The sequence below is a fragment of the Hyperoodon ampullatus genome (assembly GCF_949752795.1).
Source record: "Hyperoodon ampullatus genome assembly, chromosome: 11".
Classification (NCBI taxonomy): domain Eukaryota; kingdom Metazoa; phylum Chordata; class Mammalia; order Artiodactyla; family Ziphiidae; genus Hyperoodon; species Hyperoodon ampullatus.
The window spans coordinates 28,403,595-28,427,769 of record NC_136924.1 but is presented as its reverse complement, the minus strand read 5'-3'; the positions used below and the strand labels follow the sequence as shown (position 1 = coordinate 28,427,769).

The window sequence follows — 24,175 nt, the reverse complement described above, 5'->3', positions numbered from 1 at the left end:
AAATATATTACTTTGGGTAATTCATCGATAGTGCCTTATTATTGTAAGTTATAAATAGATGAAGGATTTTGTTATATAAAAACTATCAAAAAAGTATCAGTGAAAAGACATGATCTTCATGAGCTGTGGGGATGGTCAGGGTAAGAACACAGCTGGGGCACAGCAGCCAGCTGGGCAAGAACCCTTTGTAAGCTTGTCTTCCGCAGGTGGACCAAATATAGTTCCATATATGTGTGTTGTTTAACCAATTCCTTTCTAGTACCACAACATTCAATATGTACCATGGTTTTAACTATAAACTAAGAATTTGGGGCGGGGGGGCGACTGCTTAGAATTTCCTTGCAAATGTCTGCGCACGTTACAAAATCCCACAAAGCAAAAATTCCATCCAGATCTTGAAGAGCAGGCTATGAAGGCAACAAACAAAAAAGGGAAAAGAGTTAGCAAGCGCGAAAAGGCACCACTTAGATAAAAACATATCAGCGTTAAGCCTGCAAATTATTTACTGATTTTCTTTTCAGTAAAACACACGTTCAACATCCGTCCAGTATTGATTTGAGACTGAATATGTAGCCAGCGCAGTGTGAAGCACGGATGACACTTATATGAAGAGACAAAGTCAGGTGGAGAGAGAGACTTCTAAACTTATAACAAAATACAACAGGAGGATGCCTGAACCAAGCTACACGGCAACATCACAAAGATACCAACTGCTCAGCCACAATCTATCCCTTCCTTGTTTGGTCAGACGCTCTTGGGAAGAGGGGAGAGCCATCCACTTCACCTCGAGCTCCCCCCAGGGGATCTGATGCAGCGAGCCCATCCACTGGCATCTGAGAAGCATCACTGTGCTGGCAGCATCCCGTATACCTAAATGGGCATAACTTTCACCCTTGGGTCATCTAGGGAAGAAACTACACATTTGTATCATGATATAAGTAACTTTGATTCTGAAATCATTCCTCAATTTGCTTCAAAAAGTAACCAAATCAACTTTGAAGTTGGGTCACTGAGTGAGTTCGGTGGCTTTATTTCTAGAGAGGTTTTATATGTTAGGTCAAAAAAAAAAGTGTCTCCAAACTTTTCCATAAAATGTCTCTTCTTATCAGGGTTTCTGCCCAATAATTTAAGCTCAGATGCCATGCGTCCAGATGGCTCACAGATAAGTACCACAATGGATGCTTAGCAATTGAGTAAATGGACAGCCTATCAACTTAGAAAACTTTTCAGATAATTCAAAAGAGGCAAATGGGTTGTTTAACAATAGATGTAAAGAATGGTGGAAATTGAGAGGAGAGAGGGATGGCAGTAAAAGAGTTTTTATTTTTATATTGACAGCCACGAGCAGTAGGGAGATATTCTACCTAGCTGTCTAATGTTATGTGGGCTGATTAACCAGCAATAGTGCTCAACTGTTATCAGGAAATTTTAGATCCATATACAAAGCTGGACAATCATCTTGTCTAACTCTGTCATGTAACTAAAATTGGGTGAAGCTGGGAGAAGGTAAGGGATTCATCTAAGGTCCTGTGTTAACAGCAGAGCTACCGAGTCTCCAGATATCTATCTACACAGCACTTCTTCCCACTCTATTCAGATGCTTTTTGAAATACACCCTGTTTTCAGGAGGGTAAACACTAATATATGTTTACTTTCAACTAGATTATCTTTTCTGTTTGATGCAAATAGTAAAACTACTGCTGCATCAGGAAAACTAGCAGGGAACTTAGAAATCTACATGAGAGTTAGAACCCTGTTAAAAATACTGGAAATAGAAAATCTCCAGCAAGTCCCTAAAGAGAAGCTCAACACCCTAGTGTGGCTATGGGCACTAGGGAATAATGCTCCATGATGCTGTAGCCTTGATGAGAGGGTCTTTGAAAAAGCAGCTGCCCAATATTGTTGTATTTCTTGTCCAGAAGAAACCAGTTACGGCTTCCATGTCCCTTTTCTCCAGTAGGAAAGCTTATTTGTCTCCACCTGTGAGCTTATTCTACAACCCATCCACTCCCAGACACCAGCATCAGTACTGGCCCTCAGCCAGAAGCTGGTTCAATATCAAATCAGTCTTGCTTCTGATCTACCAATGGCTGGATTCTGGTTACAAAAAAGGATGATGGTACAGTGATGATGATACTGATGGTGATGATGACAATGACAATTATAGCAGAAGCTACCATTTACTTCACATTTAATCCTAACACGAGCCCTTCAATAAGCATCAGGGGGAGAAACTTGCCCAGCTAGTTAAGTGAAAGAGCCTGAATTCAAATCCAGGGTTGTTTGACACCCAAAAGAGAATGGGCTATCTCAGGAGACAGAGCATTCCTGATCACTGGATGTTCAAAAGAGGTGGGATGTCATTCAGCAAGACTGAAAGACAGTGGGGATCTAAGCATTGCATGCATTTTGGTCCAGGTAAACAGAAACTCTTTTCCTCAATGGAAATGCTGCTCAGTAGCTTTTAGAGACTAGTACCCAGACAGTAGTTAATAAATGAAAGCTATTTTTCTTCTGTCCTTGTTCTTGTTTGTCTTATAACTCTAACTTCAAGCTCTTCACCAGGTCCACAGTGCTTCATCTTTTAAACTTGGTCTATGATTTTACTATTCCTTCCTGAAAAACTGCATCTTTGCACACTGACGATTGCCTATCTCTACTGGAGTTTTGGTACTGGTACATCTTCTCTCTGTATATCAACTACCCCTGACTATTGCCAAATATTTAATATTGATCCTAATCTAATTCCCAACCTCTCTAGTCTCTCCTTGTCTGTCACTTCCAAGGTCCTAGCCCCTCAAAGATTTTGGCAATGAAGAGTGAAACCCTGGTAGTCTAGGCAAACAGCTTGTTCTTATTAAATGAATTAAGTTACATTTGCAAAAATATTAATGAAAAAAAGTAACTGCAAAGAAAATTGATCTAATCATTAGAGACCTCTTTACAATAAAATACATTGGGTTCCATAGATTTAACCACAAGATGAGACCCCTCCTCATACTCAAGTTCGAGATTTCTTAGAAATATAGAGCATTAATATCTACAGTTCATTCATCCAGGCTAAATATATAGAATTATTTAGAAAAATATACAGTACCTCTTGATTATTGTCATGATATTACTTTCTTCTAATCTTAAAAAAGAGAAAATTAAGAAAGGTTAAATGTTCAGTTATAAAGAATATATTCTAGTTTCCTACAAAACTACAAATAGTTGTGACATATATGTATTTGCTAGTCTGAATCATCGAGTAGAGAAAAAACAATGAGGAACAAATAACCATAGTACGTTAAGAAATAATAAAGGCTTGTGTACAAATTAAATCAAATATTACATATATATAATTTTATCTGTACATATTAATAGTTCTTGAAAACCATATTATCAGACAACTGTACAGTGATTAGTAAATCAGCATTCTTCACCACGAGCCACACTTAAAAATTTACTTAAGGGACTTCCCTGGTGGCGGAGTGGTTAGGAATCTGCCTGCCAATGTAGGGGACACAGGTTCGAGCCCTGGTTCAGGAAGATCCCACATGCCACGGAGCAACCAAGCCCGTGGGCCACAACTACTGAGCTTGTGCTCTAGAGCCCAAGGGCCACAACTACTGAGCCCATATGCCACAACTACTGAAGCCCATGCACCTAGAGCCCGTGCTCCGCAACAAGAGAAGCCACCACAACGAGAAGCCCCAGCACCGCAACGAAGAGTAGCCCCTGCTCGCCACAACTAGAGAAAGCCCGTGCACAGCAAAGAGGACCCAACACAGCCAAAAATAAATAATATAAATAAAAATACATTTTAAAAAAATTTTACTTAAGCAAGAAGCTATCTACAAGGCTGCAATCATACCTATTATCAAAAGCACTTCATTAGCCCTGCCAATTACTAACTACTAAAATTCAGAAAAAGGAGCATCCACTTCATTTCATTATACAAAAGACAGTTAATTTTCTTCTAATCACCAGACTACTTATCAGTCACATTTATAATATAGTATAGGAATGTAACTTTATGTTCTACCAAAACTCCATAAACTTACTGAAATGTTTGCTTTCATTTTCACGCTGATCATCACTGAAATTAACAAGAAATTTAAAATATCCATGGAGCATAACCACAAACAGAAGCTAAATTTTGCTCTGTAATTACTCTCATCATGTGGGTGGCAATTTCAACAAATGATTACAATGAGCAGATATGGTTTTTTTGGTTTTTTTTTTTTAAGGCCGCACTAAGTGGCATGTGGAATCTTAGTTCCCCGACCAGGGGTCAAACCTATGCCCCCTGCAGTGGAAGCACAGAGTCTTAACCACTGGACTGCCAGGGAAGTCCCAGCTATGGCTCTTATACACAGTTCACTGCAAGTCAGTAATATGTAGGGTGAGTCAGGCAAGCTGAAATATACATTTCATACATTTTTCACAAAACAAAAAAAATAAACATGTAGAGAGAGTAAACATCACATGGTTTTACTTACTTTTTCGCACAGTCTTTGTTTGATTGGACACCATATTGACAGCTTCAGATGGTAGACCAACATATACCCCTCCATAGTTTCTTGATGAAAAGAAGCAGACATAGAAAAATCAGACCAAACTACATGGTTACTAAACATTTGCAGAAAATGATGAGAGCATGGGGTCCTTCAAACAATTATAGAATTATTAAAATAACTCATGACTTTTCAAAAGTAGAATTCAGAATATTATTGCCCTTGGAGAGATCATTGTTTTTCTATGTTAAAAAAAGAAGCTATATATAAAAAAAAAGAAAGCTGTGTAGTAGAGTTTTTAGATATTTTACTTGCAATGAGAAAGAAGAGAAGTTGGGATTTTTAGAATTTAGTAGAGTAATAAATATCAGTAGCGTGACATGTTACAGTTAATCAGTCAACATTCATCAAGAATTCAGAATGGTCAATGTGGTATGAGGTGCTATGGACACACAAAAACACTTTACCTGTAGGTAGGTATAAAGTGAGGAGGAAGAGAGAGAGATAAGGAGTAATGAGAATGGGGTGCTGCTAATCAGAGGATGGAAGGATGGAGAAGGCGGAAGGAAGGAGGAGATGTCATCCAATTTTAGAGAACAGCACACGCAAAGGCCACAAGATGGAAACTAGCACAAGCTGTGTGCACAGGACAAACCAAGCTTGTTTGGAAGAAGCAAAGATTATGGTCCCTGGGCAAGATATTTATCACACTGCATGCTCCTACCTGTATTCTCTGTGCCAAAAGTTTTCCTGGTGGAATCTGTATTACTGGCAATGTGCTACTGTGGTCGATTAAATGCATGAGTTAAATTAATTCATGTTAAATTAAATCCATGAGGTGGGACCAAAATCATTCAAATTAAAGGTAGCTTCAACACCAAACATACCTCCTCTTGTCATCTTCTGTTATTGATTCTTCTGTTCTAAAAGGTCAAAAACATTTGCTATGAGCTGTTTGGTTACACAGTCAGAGACTTCATTTTTGGCTCTGAGAAAAGAGGGACTGACAAGTTAAAGCCAATTTTGTTTATTTCAAGTTCTTCCATCGAGTATTTCTGTAACACAGGATTCTCTCTTCACCTCAATCACTTATCCACTAGGAAACTGGCAGTTTTCTACTTACCAAAAAGCGCAAATCCATCAAGTGCCAACAAGTCCAATTGCTGAACAAGATCAAAAACTGAGGTAACCATAATGGAAAAGAATATAAAGAAAAGAATGTCCATATGTGTATAACTGAGTCACTTTGCTGTATAGCAGAGATAGGCACAAGACTGTAAATCAAGTATACTTCAATTAAAAAAATTTTAACTAAAAAAACAGAAAACACTAATTCAAGGGACAAAAAACAAAAACAAAAAACCTGAGGGCAGCCAAGACTGGAAAGAGCATATAAATTGGGTGTCAGGAAGCCTGGGTTCTTGTCTGGCTGTGCCACCCACTCCCTGTGTGACACGCTGTGGGCAAGTTGCCGGCCCGTATCTCATCTGTAAAATAACGGGGTCAACCAGATGACGCCCAAGGTCCCTTCTAGTCCTAACACACTATGAGTTTGTGTCTCTTATGCCAGCTCAGCAGCACAATTCTAGGTATGAAAGATTTCCTTAGTGCAAAAAGAGTTAAAGTCAATTTAACTTTCTTTTATCTAAAACAACAACCGTTTTATACATGATCTACTGCAAAGAGAAGAGGGAAATGTTCAAAGGAAATTTCTAGAGGGAATCACTACTTTAAAATGCACAGTATCTTTCCTTGAATAAGAGGAATCCACATTCTACTAGAATTCCTTGGCATATTTTTAGGAGGTCAGGAAGCTTACCTTGAAATACTAGCTAGCATACATTAGTTATTTTTCTGAAGCAAAAAAAAAAACAAGATTCAAATGTATCTCGCTGAACTCAACATGTAATTATAAGGGGCTTCAGTTAAGAAGAAAGCAGACTGAAAACATCTAAACAGCTTCACTGAGTCTTTTAATTGCAGGGATTGTCATATCATGGTTTCACACATTTAAAAGCTGTGAATGTATATATATGTACGTGAGATTTTGCTTCATTGCAACAGCCCATAAATCCGAAGCCTATAGAGAAAGGAAGTGGAGATTTGGAAATTATCTGTTAAACACTGGCCATGCACACAGAAAATACTCCAATAGAGGGCAAAAACCACCCTGAAATCTAATTTGTCCAAATTGAGCCCATAACCCACTTTTAATTATCAACTTCATTTATCTCTTGCTAAAGTTGGATCGTTTTTTAATTCAAAGGTGTCAAAGTCATACTGTATTAGAACTGGTGCTATGCTTATTGAAGTGGTATAACACTTTCAGGTGCTGTTTACCAGTTTTAATTAAAATGGATTTATAACCTGTTAGTACAGATACTAGGGAAAATGATGGTGACAAACTCGTTCAAGATTATCAGAACTGTTTAGTCTGGTTCTGAATAGTCAACATTATAATGAAATTGTTTGTGAAGCTGAAACTGGCAGATTTGGACATATACCATGTCTCATTTTTTCTCACAGATATTCTTTTCATATCCAATGACATATCTGTGTATTTTAAATCTTTCCCCTTTTGCCTAATCCATCTTAAGGATTTATTCAGTGTTTTAAAATATATTTAACTTCCCCAAATGTAAAAAAATAGTGAATTATTTTTAATCTATTATCTCTCATAAATTATTCAATGCCCTAAAACCCAACTGTGTTCTCCTTGATAAAATTAATCAACAATCTTACACATCTAATTTGCAGGAAATGATAATGTGGCTGTCATATTTATTGGATAACAAATTAAGCTTCAGAGATATTACTAAATCTTTAAAAATACCATTTATAAAGACTTTTCAGATGTCCGTTCTTTTAAACCTTTAAGTAAGTTATAATGCCTGTCTTTGTCTACATGCTCCCTTCCTTCCACAAACAATTATTCTATGATACAAAGACAGGAGACTAAAGACTACATGGGTAAAAACAGCATCATCACTGAGTCCTTCCTTTGTGTCAGGTACAGGGCCAGACACTTCACATGCATCAGTGCTACTCCTCTCAACAGTTCTGAGAGTTTACACCCGAGGAAATAGGTTCAGAGAGCTAGGTAATTAACAAATATGCAAGACCAACATTGAAACCCCATCTATCTGACATGAAAAACATGCTCCACATTCTAACTCACCACTCTGCCTCTCAAATAGGAAGATGTGAACGTCAAAAACACTTCCAGTGACAAACCAACATGTTGGTTTCCCCTAGAGTGGGCACTGCCTCTGTATCACTCTTGCAAAAGCTTTGAGCCTCACCCCTGTCTCACAACCTGCTTGTGTAACTGCACCAGGCACTTTGCTCGTAGGATTCTACTGTTTCCTTTAATCCTCATCACAATCCTGCAAGATGGGTATTAGCCACATTTAAAGATGAAAAACTGAGGCTCTGAAAGGTGGAGCAGCATGACCAAGGTTACAAGCCCAGGTAATAGAGCCAGAATTCAAAACCAAGGTTGTGTGATTCTAGCTCCTGCTTCAAAAACTGTGAGCCCGTGCTAATTTGTATCAGACAAACACCCTCATCTCCCAAGCTGGATCTCTCTGATTTTTACCATCCCACTTATAAGAGGGAAACAAGATGGCAGAAGAGTCTTAGTCAATGTTTGAATAGCATTAGACCTAAACCTCTATGCTGCCAGGGACAATCAATCTTTGCAGAACTTGTTGAATGGCTTACATAAATCATTTTTACTCCAATAGAAAACCTCTCCAGATCAGCAGTTACATTAGACTCTATTCATCTGGACAACCAGTTTCAAATTGAGGTTAAATCAGAAAACCGTGGTTGGTCTAAACCAAATCTCCTTGCAACAGAGAGGTCCAAGCCACTGTGTTTAGCTGCCTGAGAGCCAAGTGCTGCCCTGTCCTGTCCAGGAAGACAGCATCCTCCCAGCAGGGTGATGTGGTCCTGCCCCGACTGAACAGGCTGTAGCATTCGAAGAAGAAATGGTTCATCAAGCAGCAATAAAGATTCCCAGTAAAAGGAAAGCCCAGAGATGTTAAGCCACAGGCCCTGAAAAGCTGGCGAAATTGTCTCATGATTACTAGTAACTCCAGATGGGCATCCAAAAAATATACTTTCTGGTGTGGGGACCAACTTCTCCTGAAAGGGTGGTTCTTGTCAATAAAAAGTGGACATTATCTCGGGACAGTTCAAAACTGGGGTGATAAATTAATCTGACAGCTAAGCAACTTAGCAAGAAACTTCAGTCTTTAGGATTCTAATCCCTGGGGAGATTTTCAAGTTTTGAGTAATGGCCTGGCTGTCCGAACACCTGGGCTGCCCCACCTGTACACCAATTTAAAGAATCACTGTAATTGTTTCCCCTCACAAAACATATTTTGAAAGATTTTGTTATCAACTGGCCTTACTATCTCACTTGCTGATAATTTTCTTAGACACACAAGTGCCAAAGGAAGCCTCTGATGTGCATGGGATGGTTCCCACAGGGTGTTTGTGTAATTCGAATCCAAGGCAAATAAATCTTATATTTTGCTAATGTAGAGCCTGTGCAGCCTCGTTGTAGGCACATGCAGATTTCCGTTCAGTTTCTAAAGTAACGAAAATAGCCTGTGGTCCTTCTTCCACGCTGCCAATCCAGAGCATCGGGCTAGGAATTGCGCTCGGGCCAGATCACCCCCCCACCATGGAGCCTTTGGATGAGCCACTGTTTTTCATGAGGGACTTGATTATTTTTCTTTTCTGGTCACTACAGCTTTAGTGGAAGGGCAGTGGCTATTGTGCAGCCTGCAGCTGTGACTGCTGACGGATCACAAGATTTGTTCCTAAAGCAGGGAAGGAAGTGGGGAGGAAGCGCAGGACAGAAAGCCACACGGACTCCGCCTTGGCGAGAACAGCAGCCGCTGACAGAGTCTGGAGGGCCCTCGGTCACGGACATCATGGCCCTATTTTCTGCTGGTACTAAAGATAAAGAATGAGATGACTTCACCCTGGAGTCTTCCCTTAGAAAACAGAGACTGAAGATTGAATTAGTCCATGCTGGAAACGACAAAGTGAAAAGGAGGCCGATTCACAGTAGATGAGCTGGAAGAGGCCAGACCGCACTGCTCGGGAGTTAACTGGTCCAAATATCTCCACAAACTCAGCCTACCCGTACACTTGCTCCTTTAAACAAGAAGCAAGTGGACATACCTCAACCAGGAGAAATCTCCTAGTGTAGCAATCTACTTCTAAATAATAGTTCTGAAGCACAGTGCAGAAGTCAATGCCCAGGTGCCTACAGGCAGAGGCACTGAAAATGGGAAGTGTGAATGAAGGGACTCAGGGACGAGAACACCCTTGAATCTACCATAAATAGGGAAGAAACCTTGAGAATAAGGCTCTACCAAGGGAACCAAAACACGGGGTTATAGGAGGCAAGGGACCAGATACCATCAATCAAATCACCTAAAAACAAAAAGTGAAAGGTACTTTTCACCAGTTTCCCTCTCCCCTTCCCCCGCTCCGGTCCCAATTTCACCACCATGGAGGCTGATGTCAATAAGGGGAAGGAAAACCAGCACAAATTACCAAGGGGTCGACAACTGGAAACAACTACGTGGCCTATCAACACAAAATCTGCTCTGGCCAGGGAAACTGTGCTGGACTCACCCTCCCCACATTCTGCAACGCAGGGGCGAGGACTCTGAGAAACATCCTCCTTTGCCACCCGGCTGCCTCTTAGGTTCTACCAAATGGGATGCTCAAGAGACATAAAATGCAAAAAGAGGGGAAAGGGCTGCTCCTTCCAGCTCTGCGTGCTGCTCCAGCCTACAGCACCCCAGCAGCTGGTTCCAGTTTCCAGGACAGGCCCTGTTAACACTCCTTTTCGGGTCACTACAGCTCAAGTGGGTGGGCAGTGGCTACTATGTGGCCTCCAGCTGTGCTTACTGCTGGATTACACCATTCAGCTGTGATTACACCAGCCTGGCAGTGCCCTCTCTCCAGAAGTCAGTGTCCCAGCCCCAGAGAACCGCTCCTCTTCCAGGTCCTAGATTCCAATAACCCCAACTTCCTTCCTTTGTCACTCCTGCCCTAGAAACGGTAGCCATTTCCTCTTATAACTCTCCCTACGATCTCAGCCTTCCTTTCTTACATCCTCAGTCCTCCATGACCTGTTTAACCAATTCCTAATAGTAATTTCTCTCTGCTAAAATATTTAATGTGGTTTCCTTTACCCTGACTGGACACGAACTGACACATTACTTGGTAGCAAGAGTGGGGTTTATCTCCCAGCCCTGCATTGAACGTGTCTCACTAAAGGATTTAAAGTACCTGTTATTTCCTGTTTATCAGGCCCAATTACTATGTCATCAGTGTATTGGACCAGTATGACGTGCTGTGGGACATCAGTAACATCAAGATACTGCAGAATAGAGGATGAACGGCAAGACTGTGATGGTATACTGTTGGCCTTGCCAGGTAAAAGCAAACTGCTTCTATTATCCTCGCAAACTGGTTCAGAGGTAAAGTATTCGCCAAAGGTTGCAAAACAGGAGCTAGGGGCTATGTTGAGTGTTTTCAATAAAGATACCACACCTTGAACAGCAGCTGAAATTGGAATCACCATTTCATCAAATTTACAAGAATCCAAAGTCACTCTCTAAAATAAATCTGCCTTCCACATGGGCCAAAGAGGCAAGTTAAAAGGAGACATGAGAAGAGTCTTCATTTTTTCAAGTCTTTGGTGAGGGCACCAATTTCTGCAGCTCCACCAGGAATGCAGTATTCCTTTTTGTATATTATTCTGGTATAGAAGGGAAATTCCATAGGCTTCTACTTGACCCTTCCTACCAAGATAGCCCTTCCTTCACAGGTCAGAGAGCCAATGTGGGGATTCTTCCAGTTGCCAAATACATCTACTCTGATTATGAACTCACGAACTGAGGAAATAACCAGAGTATGGGATCTGCAGACTACTGGACTCACTGCAATTTTTCGGTTAGCCAAAATTCCATTTTTTTACCTGACTATAAGCCCACACATGGACTGATCACCCATAATGGCATTTTGGGTCCTCAGGTGTTAACAGCGACTCAGAGCCAGTGCCTAGAAATCTCTAAAAGGTCCAGGTACTTCCTTTTGTTCTGGACACAGTTGCTCTAGTAAATGAACACAAATCCTTTGGGGAAGATATGAAAAAATATCTACCGTACATACATGTGGCCGTGTTTAAAATTCCCTCAAGGGAATGTGGCCTTAATTACGCTGAGTCTGACTTGGGTCTGGAAACTGGGTTAAGAGGCTATGCCTTTCCATTGTGATGACTCAGCTTAGCTTTCTGGCTCACAGACCAGAAGCCTTTCTCTTATAAAATATGCAGAGGGAGAAAATGAACCCTTAGATGGCCATCCTTCTCATCTATCCCTAGGGAGATTGTGACCAACTAGCTCTTATCAAAATTCCTTCCAGGATGAAACATTCTGCCTCTTCATCCCTGCTGTCTGTTATGGTGAGTGTGCCCACCTTGTCTTAGGTGGTTCAGTTCTTGGCCTCTGCTTCTCTGGGATCCCATCACACCCAAGGAAACAAAGAACCCATCTCAAGGGCAGCATCTCCCAACTGTCACAGCCATGTTATAGAGGACAATCATCTTGGATACTCCCTTCACTATGTGTTTCTCAATTTGCTCAGTCTCCTAGGGAAGGGGGTCTCCTCTGCAGTGGGGAGCAGCTCACACCTGAGAAATTCACACCAGCTTTCCTATCTCTTCAAGCCTTTGGATTCCTTCCTCTCCATCACACCAGAGAAGTTCTGACATACTCCAGCATAAGCTCCTACAGTTTAGTTTCATCAACCAAGTTGACTAAACTGTTAAGAGTCCTAGCCATGCACCTAAATTAAATCTAGACTCTCTGTTAAATACGACAATATCAATAAATTCAGTCTCAGCATACACTGCTTCTCCTTGGTCTCACACCCTTAGAAGCCATTTCCATACATATTCCTGAGGATTCTGGTAGAAGAAAATGCACAAGCCTGCAATTACTTTGCAGTATAAGCTCTTTCTGCCCAGGTCAGACATCGTGCTTGTCCCGTGGGAGCATACTGAGATCTGATTTTATTTGTGGGTCCCGTAGCAATAAGCGGTGGTTGCAGTAGGTCCTGAGGAGGACAAGCACCCCCTAACAAGGCAATCACCCAGGCAAGGGGACCCAATTCCATGCCTCTTACCCAGCTGGTCTACCCCATTCTCAAAGGCCCTGCCAGGAAAACAGAAAGTTTCTGGCTGGCAAAGATGGGGAGAGAAAGTCAGCTCTTCTTCATTAGCTTCACCTCAATTTTAATTTAGCCCAGTCTAGTGCTCTTGAAAGAGGAAATGGGACATAGACGAGGCTACAACAGCTGTCTCTAATCTAACCAGGGACTAATGGCCACAGACTACTACCTGCAATGTGTAACTGAATCTAAAACAGCTAACAGAGAAAGCCCGCCCACTTAACACAGTCTTAATGCCTTAATATCACGACAAATGCAACAAGATGAGAAAGTCACAGCCCCCCTTGATTTCCGGTGTCCCCAACTAAGTGAAGAGGAAGGGGGGGTGGACTGTAAAGAGGCAGGTAGGCTGGCTTTTTTTATTCAGTGGTGTAAGCAACCACCCATTTGAATAATTTTAAGGGTCTGGAAAGGCTAAGATTTAAATATAGTTTAATTTTACCTGTTGGCTAAAGTTACGAATTCAAGTTCTCTATTATCCATCATGTATGCCTCAGTGTCAATGAAGGGAGAGGCACCTGAAAGAAGGGGCCGGGCCCCAGGGGAGGGGCTGGAAGTAAGAGCTGGGGTTCGGGTATAAACAGGGTCCATTTCACAGTTGTGCCCAGGACACATTTTAGAAGGAAGACTTACTTCTCGGGTCCAAAGAGTAAAGGAGCAAAGAGGTACTAAGAGACCTAGATTAAGTTTAGCAAGTAGTTCCTCCATTTTTAAATCCTCCTGAGCCACTACTCTACAGAGTAAACTTGTGTAATAAACTTGTTTTTTTCCAGAGGGAGCATGACCGAAAGCCTCTTGGTAAATTGCTTTCTCTGGTCTCAAGACAGTGTCTTATTTCTGAAATTTTCACCATCTGAAAATCTGTGGAAAGTGACGTCACATTTAGAAAGAAAATGTAATAGTGCAATATTGTTTAATCAAAAGGTTACATCACATCTTTTGAAAAAAAACTTTTAAACAGCAAGAACATTTCCTAAGAACCATGGAGCATATGTTAACAATTTGGGACCAGGTTTAAAAAATACACTGGGCATTTAATTACCATTGGGTCTCTCTTTGTTAACAAAGATTTAGCTTCTTTTATCAAAGGACAGGTGTTGGAGGAGAAAGAATGTGTCAAAGTTAAAGCCACCCATTGAGTCTCATGATAATCTCCTAGAGTGAGATCACATGCTCCCAGTCTCCGACTCAGATTTTCGGCCACTGCATTCATAAAAATGTTTGCAGAGCCAAGTGTGATTGAGGGTAGACCACCAGTCCATCATTTCCCTCCACTTTGGGGATTGCTGAAAAGCTAAATCCTCAGTTGATAGTTTAAAAATGACACATCTTGTTATAAAGCAGAAACTAACACACCATTGTAAAGCAATTATACTCCAGTAAAGATGTTTAAAAAAAATGACACACCTTTGCAGAGCGATATAGTGTTTAGTGATCCCTATCTTACCAAAGTTGCCCCAATTTGGGGCGATGTCAGAAAAAGAAAAAAAAAAAAAGGCAACCGTTGGTTTCAAAACTGCTTTCTTATATCTCAGAGCTTCCACCAAATACTTTTAGCCTACTTCCTGTGAAGCCAGCATGGTACTCTCCTCACACTTCTCAGATTGAGTATCTATACTGATCCAGATTCTCTAGGTCACTGCACACCCATCTGCTTCCTACTAGCTTTGCAGACCTTCTCCTAAATGAACCAGAGACACTGAATTTCTCTCTAACCATAAAGCTCCGACTTCTTTTATGTCAAGGTTCCAGAAGGTGAGACACTTCCAAACCAGCTCCATGTCTGTGGTTGCTCTTCGGGGCTGGCTGGCTTTCCTCTGCCTGTCCTTTCTTCATTAATGTATTTTGTGCATATACCCATTTAAAACTAATTATCCACACAAAACACATAAACCTTTCAATCAATTTATACCGCTATGGTTACCATCCTATCAATAATGATCACTTCAATGAAGCGAGACCTTATTCAGAGCTACTATAGTAAATATAAACCACTACTTTTTTCTTCCTCAGTAGCACATGGTAATCAAAATATTTTCGTCACAATATTTGCTTAGTTTCTGGGTTGTATAAAATAGCTGTCCCAAGTGACCTACAAAAAAGGTTTCAAAGGTAAAATAATGGAACCACGGCATGGATACATTATGTGCATTCTCTAGAACAAACACAGATGATAAACATCAGGCAGCCACTAGCCACACCAATCAATATCTCCTCACGCATGGTGGCTACAGGTGCCTTAAAATTCAGAACGTTCTCACTGCCCTAGACTTCCAGAACGACATAGTTCTGTGGCAAAGAAAGGATTTATTTTTTACTTATTCATCAACAAAAATGTTCTAAATATAGAGCTATTCTTATTAGCGATGATCTAAAAAGCAGAAAAACAGGCTGCAGCCTTTTCCTTTTCCATATTTGCAGTGTCACTACAGAGGCCAAACTTATTTTGATTTGTAAACGGTACAATTTCAATATGGAAAGCTCAGGTGATCATGCGTGTAGCTCCAATGATCTATTTTTAGTTACCATTCATGATCATCTTTTGGAATAAGATTATTAATTGACAATGTTTACTTCCATTGACACCACCATCCTCCAGATAAAGTGGAATCATTTAATTTTCTCTATAATATGTTTTTATGATGACCTCTCCTTTTCACGGAGGTTCCAATCGATTCTACCAAGCATTTAATTACATATGATATTGGACAGAATTAACATTTTATCATCGACTGTTAGGGCCTATATGTAATCTTATTCATGTCTTCACAATTTCAAAACTTCTTAGGACAGTTAGCTTTAAGTCTCTCTCCTTGGATGGGCCCCTTTCTTTCTTCCAGAATGTACTACCGGAGAACGTGAGTGACATTTGCTCTTTGTATGGGGTAATGGATCAAGAATTAAACTGCAATTTCCCTACCCCTCTTCTGTTCTCCTTCTAAGAAGCACACAGTGCTGGATTACTTCAACATTGGCTGTAGAAGTATCCTTTGCTACAAAGCAGGCAGGAGTGTTCTCTCCCCTTTAAGAAACCTTGCTTTTCCCAGATGTATCACTTTTCTCAAAACCTTGGGAATAAGCAGCTTGTTTTCCCTCGTCCCAGGGTCTCCAAACAGGAGACAGAGCCAGAATGCTCCCAACCTCGCCAAAGCAGTCAGATGGGGCCAATTTCATTTTCACTCAAAAACTCTCCTCTTTGGCATCAGCCCTGCCATAACAGCCCCGGACGCACTAAACATTTTGGCCCTGACTCAAAGGTTTTCTTCCTAACCATCATTACCTTGGACAATATTAAATCCCATGAAAACCACCTAAACGACCTCTTGCTTCACACTTTGCTGACTTCCTCTATCCCAGCCACGTTTGCTGCTGCTCTAAGAACTTAATCCCAGGGGTGCTCCATGGAGCTTAGTTCCTGCAATTATTTCACCTCTGATATTTTAGAGTAGACGATCCCACTCCTTAGGGGAAAAAAAAATCCTTCTTTCTCCCCTCCCCACAATTCCCAAGAAGCCTCCAGTCCATCCATGCTCCCAGCTCTCCCCATTCATCAGCCCCTTAGGGCTCCCCCTGCCCCTCTCTCTAGCATGTGCCTTGCAGTCAAGCATTTCAACCACACTTGCTGGTCACCACCAACCCCTCTCTATCCCTGAATGAACCCACTCAATTGCTTCTCTGCCTGCTTTTATTCCACTGGGTCCCACCAAGGAAAATCTGACCATGTATTGATGGGCAACCAATGGGAATGTGAGATTTCTAACCACAGCAAGGCCCTCAATGCACTGGGTCTTCTGCCATCAGGGATTCATAACAGAGGCACTGCCAAATCTTTTCAACAACCCTTAAACCACCTAATAATTCTAGCTACCATTTACGGGCGGGGGGCAGGATGGGGGAGCAGGATAGCAACACATAATACCAAGTATTATCCTAGGAACTGAATATACTGTACTAATAACCATCATAACCATTAAGCAGTTACTTAACCTCTCTGTGTCCCATCTCCTCATTTATAAAATGAAAGAGCACTACTGTCTTCATCAGACTGTTGGGGGAACTGAATGAGATAATGTACTTAAAGTGCTGGAAATCACTCTATGGTATGCAGTTCTCAATAAAGATAAGCCATTAAAATTGAGAATGATGAGGATAATGATGAAGACGGTTACCCTGAACAGTTATTATTATCCCAATTTTACGGAGAAGAAGATTAAGACACAATATCACACAGCTAGTAAAGGATGGAGAGCAGTTTATTTATTTTTTTTTTTTGTGGTATGCGGGCCTCTCACTGTTGTGGCCTCTCCCGTTGCGGAGCACAGGCTCCAGACGCGCACGGTCAGCGGCCATGGCTCACGGGCCCAGCCGCTCCGCGGCATGTGGGATTTTCCCAGACCGGGGCACGAACCCGTGTCCCCTGCACCGGCAGGCGGACTCTCAACCACTGCGCCACCAGGGAAGCCCGGAGAGCAGTTTAAACACAGGTCTGTCTGCTTCCAAAATGCATGCTTTTTCAATGCTACTTCCACCCCAGAAGACGGGTAGAATTTTTCAATGCTACCTCACTTCAGAAGACAGCCTTTCCTGCCATGTCACAGAGGAGAAACAAGGCTGTCAGATACCCTCAGGCTTGTAATTAGGAGAGGGCTCAGCTGACACGGGTGTATATGACACGAGAAATTTATAAAGAATTCCAAGGAAACTCAAGATTAGAGATACATAATTTCATGTTTTAAAAAAGACAGAGCTTCAGCATGTTTTTGTTGTTGTTGTTGTTTTAAAGATTTTTTTTTTGATGTGGACCATTTTTAAAGTCTTTATTGAATTTGTTACCATATTGCTTCTGATTTATATTTTGGGTTTTTTGGCCTCGGGGCATGCAGGATCTCAGCTCCCCGACCAGGGATTGAACCCTCACCCCCTGCCTTGGAAGGCAAAGTCTCAACCACTGGACTGCCAGGGAAGTCCCTTCAGCGTGTTTTATGATAACTCGTTCCAAGATATTTTTCTCTATAGCTGTTACCTTCCATAACAATAAAATTACTTTGTCCAGAAAAAAATCTTAATGAAATATCACTTTACAAGTTTTAAGTGAAAGAAGTATTTGAATAACCTTGTTTAAATTGAGTGCCCATGAGCTTTTATGTTCAACAGCAGACATTAAATTTGAGTCAACTAGTTATTCAACATATATTTGGAAAATTCATATATATAGAATATATGTATTCTTAAAAATCAGGAGATTTTTTTGAAATAACATGGAAGGTGACCTACATGGAGAAGTTGCTTCTCTTCTGCCTGCCCAGTTATAATTCTCTCCCATTCTGGTAACAGCATCACCACTCTCCCACTGTTTAGCCATATGGTTAGGTGAGGTTAATGACACCGATTGGCTGCAGCAGTGGGCACGTGACACAGGTCTGGCCAATGAGAGCCCATGTTCCCCTGGCCCACTGACTGGTTCAGGGAGAGGCACCTGACCCCACGTCCTAGCCAGTGAAAGCCTAGCCCTAGGACTTTTGATCAATCTACGGGGAAAGAGAAGCTCTTTTTCTACAGGAATTATTAAGCTGATGAGATAGAAACTGGCCATCTCCATCACCACTGGGGGAAAGCTGCCTTAGCATGGAGCCAAACACAGGAAAGGAGAGATGAGAGTTTCTTCCTGTCATTCAATCACCTGGATCCAGCTGTGACTAAGGCCTAACCCCTGGAAGTTTTCCGTTACACATGCCAATAAATTCCTTTATGTTTGTTTGTTTAGGCCAGTTTAAACTGGGCTTCTGCCATTTCCAACCAAAAATATCCCAACATGGCCTATTTGTGCCAAATAGCTAAGATAATTCGCTGAAATAAAATAAAAGCATGGCTAGGGGTAAGATGAGAATAAAGACACAGACCTACTAGAGAATGGACTTGAGGATATGGGGAGGGAAGGGTAAGCTGTGACAAAGTGAGAGAGTGGCATGGACATATATACACTACCAAATGTAAAATAGATAGCTGGTGGGAAGCAGCCACATAGCACAGGGAGATCAGCTCGTGCTTTGTGACCACCTAGACAGGTGGGAAGGGGAGGGTGGGAGGGAGGGAGACGCAAGAGGGAGGAGATATGGGGATATATGTATATGTGTAACTGATTCACTTTGTTATAAAGCAGAAACTAACACACCATTGTAAAGCAATTATACTCCAATAAAGATGTTAAAAAAAATAAAAAATAAAAGCATGGCTGATTCGCAGGTTTGTGAAAATAGCCAAATGTCATCACATTGAATTCACTTCTGTTTTGTTCTGCATGTTAGTGTACTGTGATTTATTTTTGAAAAGAGAGAGAGAGAAAAAAGAAAGTCTCACTCCCTGATATACATGTGGGTCTGTCTTATGATGATTAAATTTCTATATATCTTCACCCATGCTTTCCTCCTTATCTCAAGTTGCTAAGGGGACCCTTCTATGTTTTTAATCCTTCTTGCATGTCCTACGATCTATGTACATTGATTACTCCCTCAGTCACACAGATAACACCTCCCCAAACTACCCTCAGCTCTTCGTACTCAACTTGCTCCTACCCTTTTGCCTATGGGCACACCTACCTCTCCTCCATATAAAAAATAAACAGAACAAGAAAAACAGACCTCAATATACAAAATCATCCATACACATAACTAGGCAGAAATAATCACAAAGAAACGGAAGAAAACAGTGTAAAATATTAATGATGATTGTCTCTGGTGGGAGGATAATAGCTGATTTTTTCTTTTTTTAAAAAAAAATGTTTTTCCATACTTTCTGAACTTCCTTAGTATTCCTTTTATAACAAATATATTTCTTGGGACTTCCCTGGTGGTCCAGTGGTTAAGACTCTGTGCTTCCACTGCAGGGGGCACGGGTTTCAATCCCTGGTTGGAGAACTAAGATCCCACAAGCCACACGGTGTGGCCAAAAAAAAAAAAAGAAATGTATTTCTTAAAATATGCTTCCTCTTTAAGCTACTAACATCCTTCTATCCCTTACTGCCTTTTTGTTGTAAAACAAAAGACCAGGCATCACCTCCTCACTCCTAAGTTCGCTTTCACCCTGACTCCATCAGAGAACTCACATCACCCAACTGAAACCACAGTCCCCCAAGTGACCAGTGTGGCTATCGCTCTACATGCACTGGCTTCTCTTCTCCCTTTAGCTCATGTGATCTCTTTGGATCATCAGCCATCCCTTCCCTCGGCTCAAGTTTGAAACCACAGGGTCATCTTCGCCTCACATTTTCCTTTCCTTTCCTTCCCCATTCAGTCATTCAACAGGTCTTATCAATTGTATTTCCAGGTGCACCTTGAACACACCACCTCTGCTCCTTTCTGGTGTCCTGTCTGCTGTCTAACCCTCTCGTGGCCTCAGCGCCATTAATCCCCTGTGCCTCCACCCCTCCCCCATCTCACATATCCCACTGCCTTGGGAGTCATCACCCTAAAGCTCAAACACAGTCATGTAATTCCCCACCTTAAAATTCTGAATGACTCTTGAATGCATATAAAAATCAAGTACAATGACCCGCCTGGCACCAAAGGCACCCCCGAAGCCGGCTCCAGCCCACCAGCCTCATCTTCCACCTCTGCTGAGCCTACACCACAGGCTCAGGGCAGACTGGTTGACTTCCCAGAAGAGCTGGGGCTCTCTGTACCCATGTGCCTCTTTTCGTGCTCTTTCTCCTGCCCTGGGTTGCCATTCTTCTCCTTCCTACACAAATTCTTGCTCACCCTTCAAGACCCAGACAAGCATTAAATTTTGACTATTTTAATAATTAACACTTAAAATCACACTGTATTTTGGTCCCCAGTAGCCACTGACCTACTTCAGGGCAGAAATATCATTTTATTTGTTATTAAATCCTGGCTTCTTGCCTATAGAAAACAGGCAAATAAACAGGTAAGTGGAGATATAGTAAAAATCCCAAACCTTCCCTAGAGAACTGATTTTTATTATATATTAAGGGAGTAATCATAACGTTTCTGACTTCTAAAAAACAATCATAATTTCCCCCAAAAGACTTTTATGTGGTCTGTACATTATGGTGGTTGCCCTATTTGAAGTTCTGTACTCTTAGCATCCATTACGTGAGTTTGGCCACTTCTTTTGCCTTGAAATCAGTGTCTTCAGATTTAAAACAAAAAGAAAAAATTTAAATCTTCATAATATAAGTTTAAATTGTCTTAATTTCTTAGCTCCTTTCATGGCACCCCCCTAGTTTCATAGCACTCCCCTAATGTTACAGTCAAGATTTATAAATCTATAGCTTCTGATTTTTTCTTAAAAAAGGGTTTGAGTATACCTTTTGTGCAAGGAAAAATAATACTATAATATTCTTCAATTTTTTCCAATTAAATTTACCTTTTTTTTTTTTTTTTTTGTGGTACACGGGCCTCACTGTTGTGGCCTCTCCCACTGCGGAGCACAGGCTCCGGACGCGCAGGCTCAGCAGCCATGGCTCACGGGTCCAGCCGCTCCACGGCATGTGGGATCTTCCCAGACTGGGGCACGAACCCATGTCCCCTGCATCGGCAGGCGGACTCTCAACCACTGCACCACCAGGGAAGCCCCTACCATATTTATTTTTTAAAGGGTCATTTACTGAGTAAAATTACATCTTTTTATTTATAGAACCTATGAGGTACACAAAGTCACAGAAAGTTTAAATTCTAGAGAATTCAGGATTTTAGAAAGTAGTTAAATGGCATCTCATGTCCTGGAGTTGTTAATATTGACAAAATGTCCACAAAAGTATCACTAAATCTTCTTAGAAATTTCCATGCTTCTGAAAGAAAGAGGAAGTCATGAAATCAATCTCTCCTTAAAGAGAAATGATGGAATTCATTTGTTAAACACTATGTCCACAGCACGATACTATTAACTAGAGGGGACTTCTGTTAATTCCCAAGGGAGAAAAGACAAGGAGATAAATAACATTATAAGCCCAATATGACATACCGTAAGACAGGTCCAAGCTGCTGTTAAAAGTTCAGAAGAGGAAGACATATCCAGTAGAGAGATCCAGGAAGTTCTTCTCGTAAAGGATAAGATATAAACCCAGGAGAATAGAGATAGAATTTTCACAGACAGAATTGGGGAAAATGCCATTCCAGGCAGAGGAAACAGAAAAGGAGCCAAGACAGGAAACAGGAGGTCAGTTTGAGATGCTCAGAGTGGTCTCAGAGCAGGATTTCAGCTCACCTCTGGGTCCTTGGCCTCATTCACTCTCTAACTGCAGGGTTTCCTTCCCCCTAAAGGCTGAAACCTAAAGGGGCTTCCTATTCCCAAAGGATTCTGGGCTCAATCCTGTGGGCAGTGGAGACTAATCAGAAGTTGGGAGTGGAGGGCCTAAAAGGGCAGGGGATTAATCTGGCAACAACATATAGAAAGGGGAGGGAGAGACTGAAGAGAGACCCAGATACTGCAATAACAGGAACAGGTAAGGATGCTGAACACATTGTTGCTAAACGTTTTGGTAATAAACTCAACCACTGCAACCAGGACACTGAAGCATTCTATACTGCCTCCTTTGTAGTGAAAGTCCCATATAAAAAGCTTATTTAATTCCCCCCAAAATTTACAACCCTATTCTAATCTTCTCCAGATTCCTTTTTACAGTTAAAAAAAAAAGGCTGACTCTGCTTTTGATGAAAGCTTTTAAGGCCCACCACTCCATTTGCTCCAGCTGTGAAAGCCTTTAAGAAAGCTGGGAACTCATACATGTGTGCTGGCGGGGAAGATACAGCCAGGCACTCCTCTGCCCATGCGCAGGAGCCCTCACCCCAGCCCCACTCCCAATAAAAACCAAAGCTGCTCACCCCTTCCTTCACTCAGACTGAATGGACCAGTTCGGGAGCCACCCTGCTCTCCCCAGAGAGCCTCATTATGTGAGCAATACATCTTTTCCTACGCTCTTGGTGTGTGTGTAGCACCACTGGTCCTGACATCCAAACCAACTGGGGTGGCTTGGGCTGAGGTTGATTCCACAATCCATGGAGTGACCGCAAACACTCTTTTTGTTGTTGTCGTTCTTGGGGTTCTCCATCCCCACCTTCTCCCTCCCCCAATCCCAATGTCCAGCTCCCTAATGGCACTTTATTTTTTTTTCCAGAACTGCTGATTTTTATTTTTATTTATTTTTTTCACTGAAGTATAGTTGATTTACAATGTTGTGTTAGTTTGTAGTATACAGCAAAGTGATTCAGTTACATATTTTTTTCATATTCTTTTCCATTATAGTTTATTACAGAATATTGAATACAGTTTCCTGTGCCACAAACACTCTTAAATAGTGAACTACTGCAATGTCCTTACTATACCTAGATTTGAGGTAGGAAGATGCAAAGAAGGGGCATGATGGAAACACTGAAAGGGTCCTGTGGTCTGAAGTTCAACTCAATATTGACTACCTTGAATGGTCATATACATTCACTCAAACGTCTAATTATCGACTTTAAAACGATTCAGTGTGCATTTGGTAAACGCTTGGCTCCAGGCCCTCCTCACGGGCTAAACTCTAAGATGTTGCATAGTCATAGGAGCTAGGTGCTTAATTCTCCCATAATCACTTGCTTGCAATTAGAAGAAATCTCTACACAAGCTGGTAGAGAAACAGAGTTAAACATTTCCCTTTCTTAAAGTTCTGAGTTAAAATGCTAGGGCAACTGAAATGCTAAAATGAAAAGTCACAAATAAACCCATTCTTCAAATAGCCCTTTAGTTATAAACCAAATGATAATCTTAATTTTTGCTCAGTACAGAAAGTACTTCCATGTCTTTTCAGCCAAACCTACATATCTAAAGGTCATAACCATGAAAACAGTGTCTTCCCCAGAAAGAGTTTAGAAAATCATAATATTGAGTACTTACACATCTTTAGCTGCTCCTGCAGGGCCTAGAAAAGAAGAAAAAGATAGCTTTCCATTATCTTGATAGTATTGCTACAAAAATCTTAAGCCCAATACCCAACTAAAATAATATTTTATAAGAGATGAGTTGAGAATATGATTTTTTGAAAGATCATCTTAAAAAAAGAAAAGGAGAGCAGGAAAATCATAAAATCCAAATCTTCGGTTTAGAATTTATTCTGCCCATTTTTAACAATTCCTATAAATTATAAGGTGTTGTTTCTGAAAGGGATTTTACAGACCGCCCAAACTAATCTGCTCATTTTACAGATGAGCAGATTAGGAAACTGACAGATTCGAGAAATATTTTCTTTTCTAAGCTAGTACCTACATGGAACTGTTATAAGTCACATTATGTACTAATCATAAAGTAAAGCAAAGTCACAAGACAAAATGGAGGTGATGTCCTAAATGAATTAGCGGTACTAAAGGATGCCAGCCCAGCTCCAAAAGGAATAACATATTTCTAACTCTGCTTCT

At 41.1% G+C, this 24,175-nt stretch overlaps 1 protein-coding gene across 1 annotated transcript in view; it reads right to left on the bottom strand.

Annotated features, from left to right (window-relative positions):
- Window positions 1–281: 281 nt before the first annotated feature.
- LOC307060576 (overexpressed in colon carcinoma 1 protein) overlaps window positions 282–24,175 on the bottom strand; it is a gene marked incomplete at its 5' end in the record, with an annotated part of 38,243 nt that continues 14,349 nt past the window's right edge. The window contains 5 exons of the mRNA XM_079715132.1: window positions 282–407; window positions 3,098–3,133; window positions 4,485–4,564; window positions 5,387–5,422; window positions 23,658–23,682. Coding sequence (XP_079571258.1) covers window positions 3,129–3,133; window positions 4,485–4,564; window positions 5,387–5,422; window positions 23,658–23,682 — 146 coding nt within the window. The 3' untranslated portion in view covers window positions 282–407; window positions 3,098–3,128. The remainder of the gene's footprint in view (window positions 408–3,097; window positions 3,134–4,484; window positions 4,565–5,386; window positions 5,423–23,657; window positions 23,683–24,175) is intronic.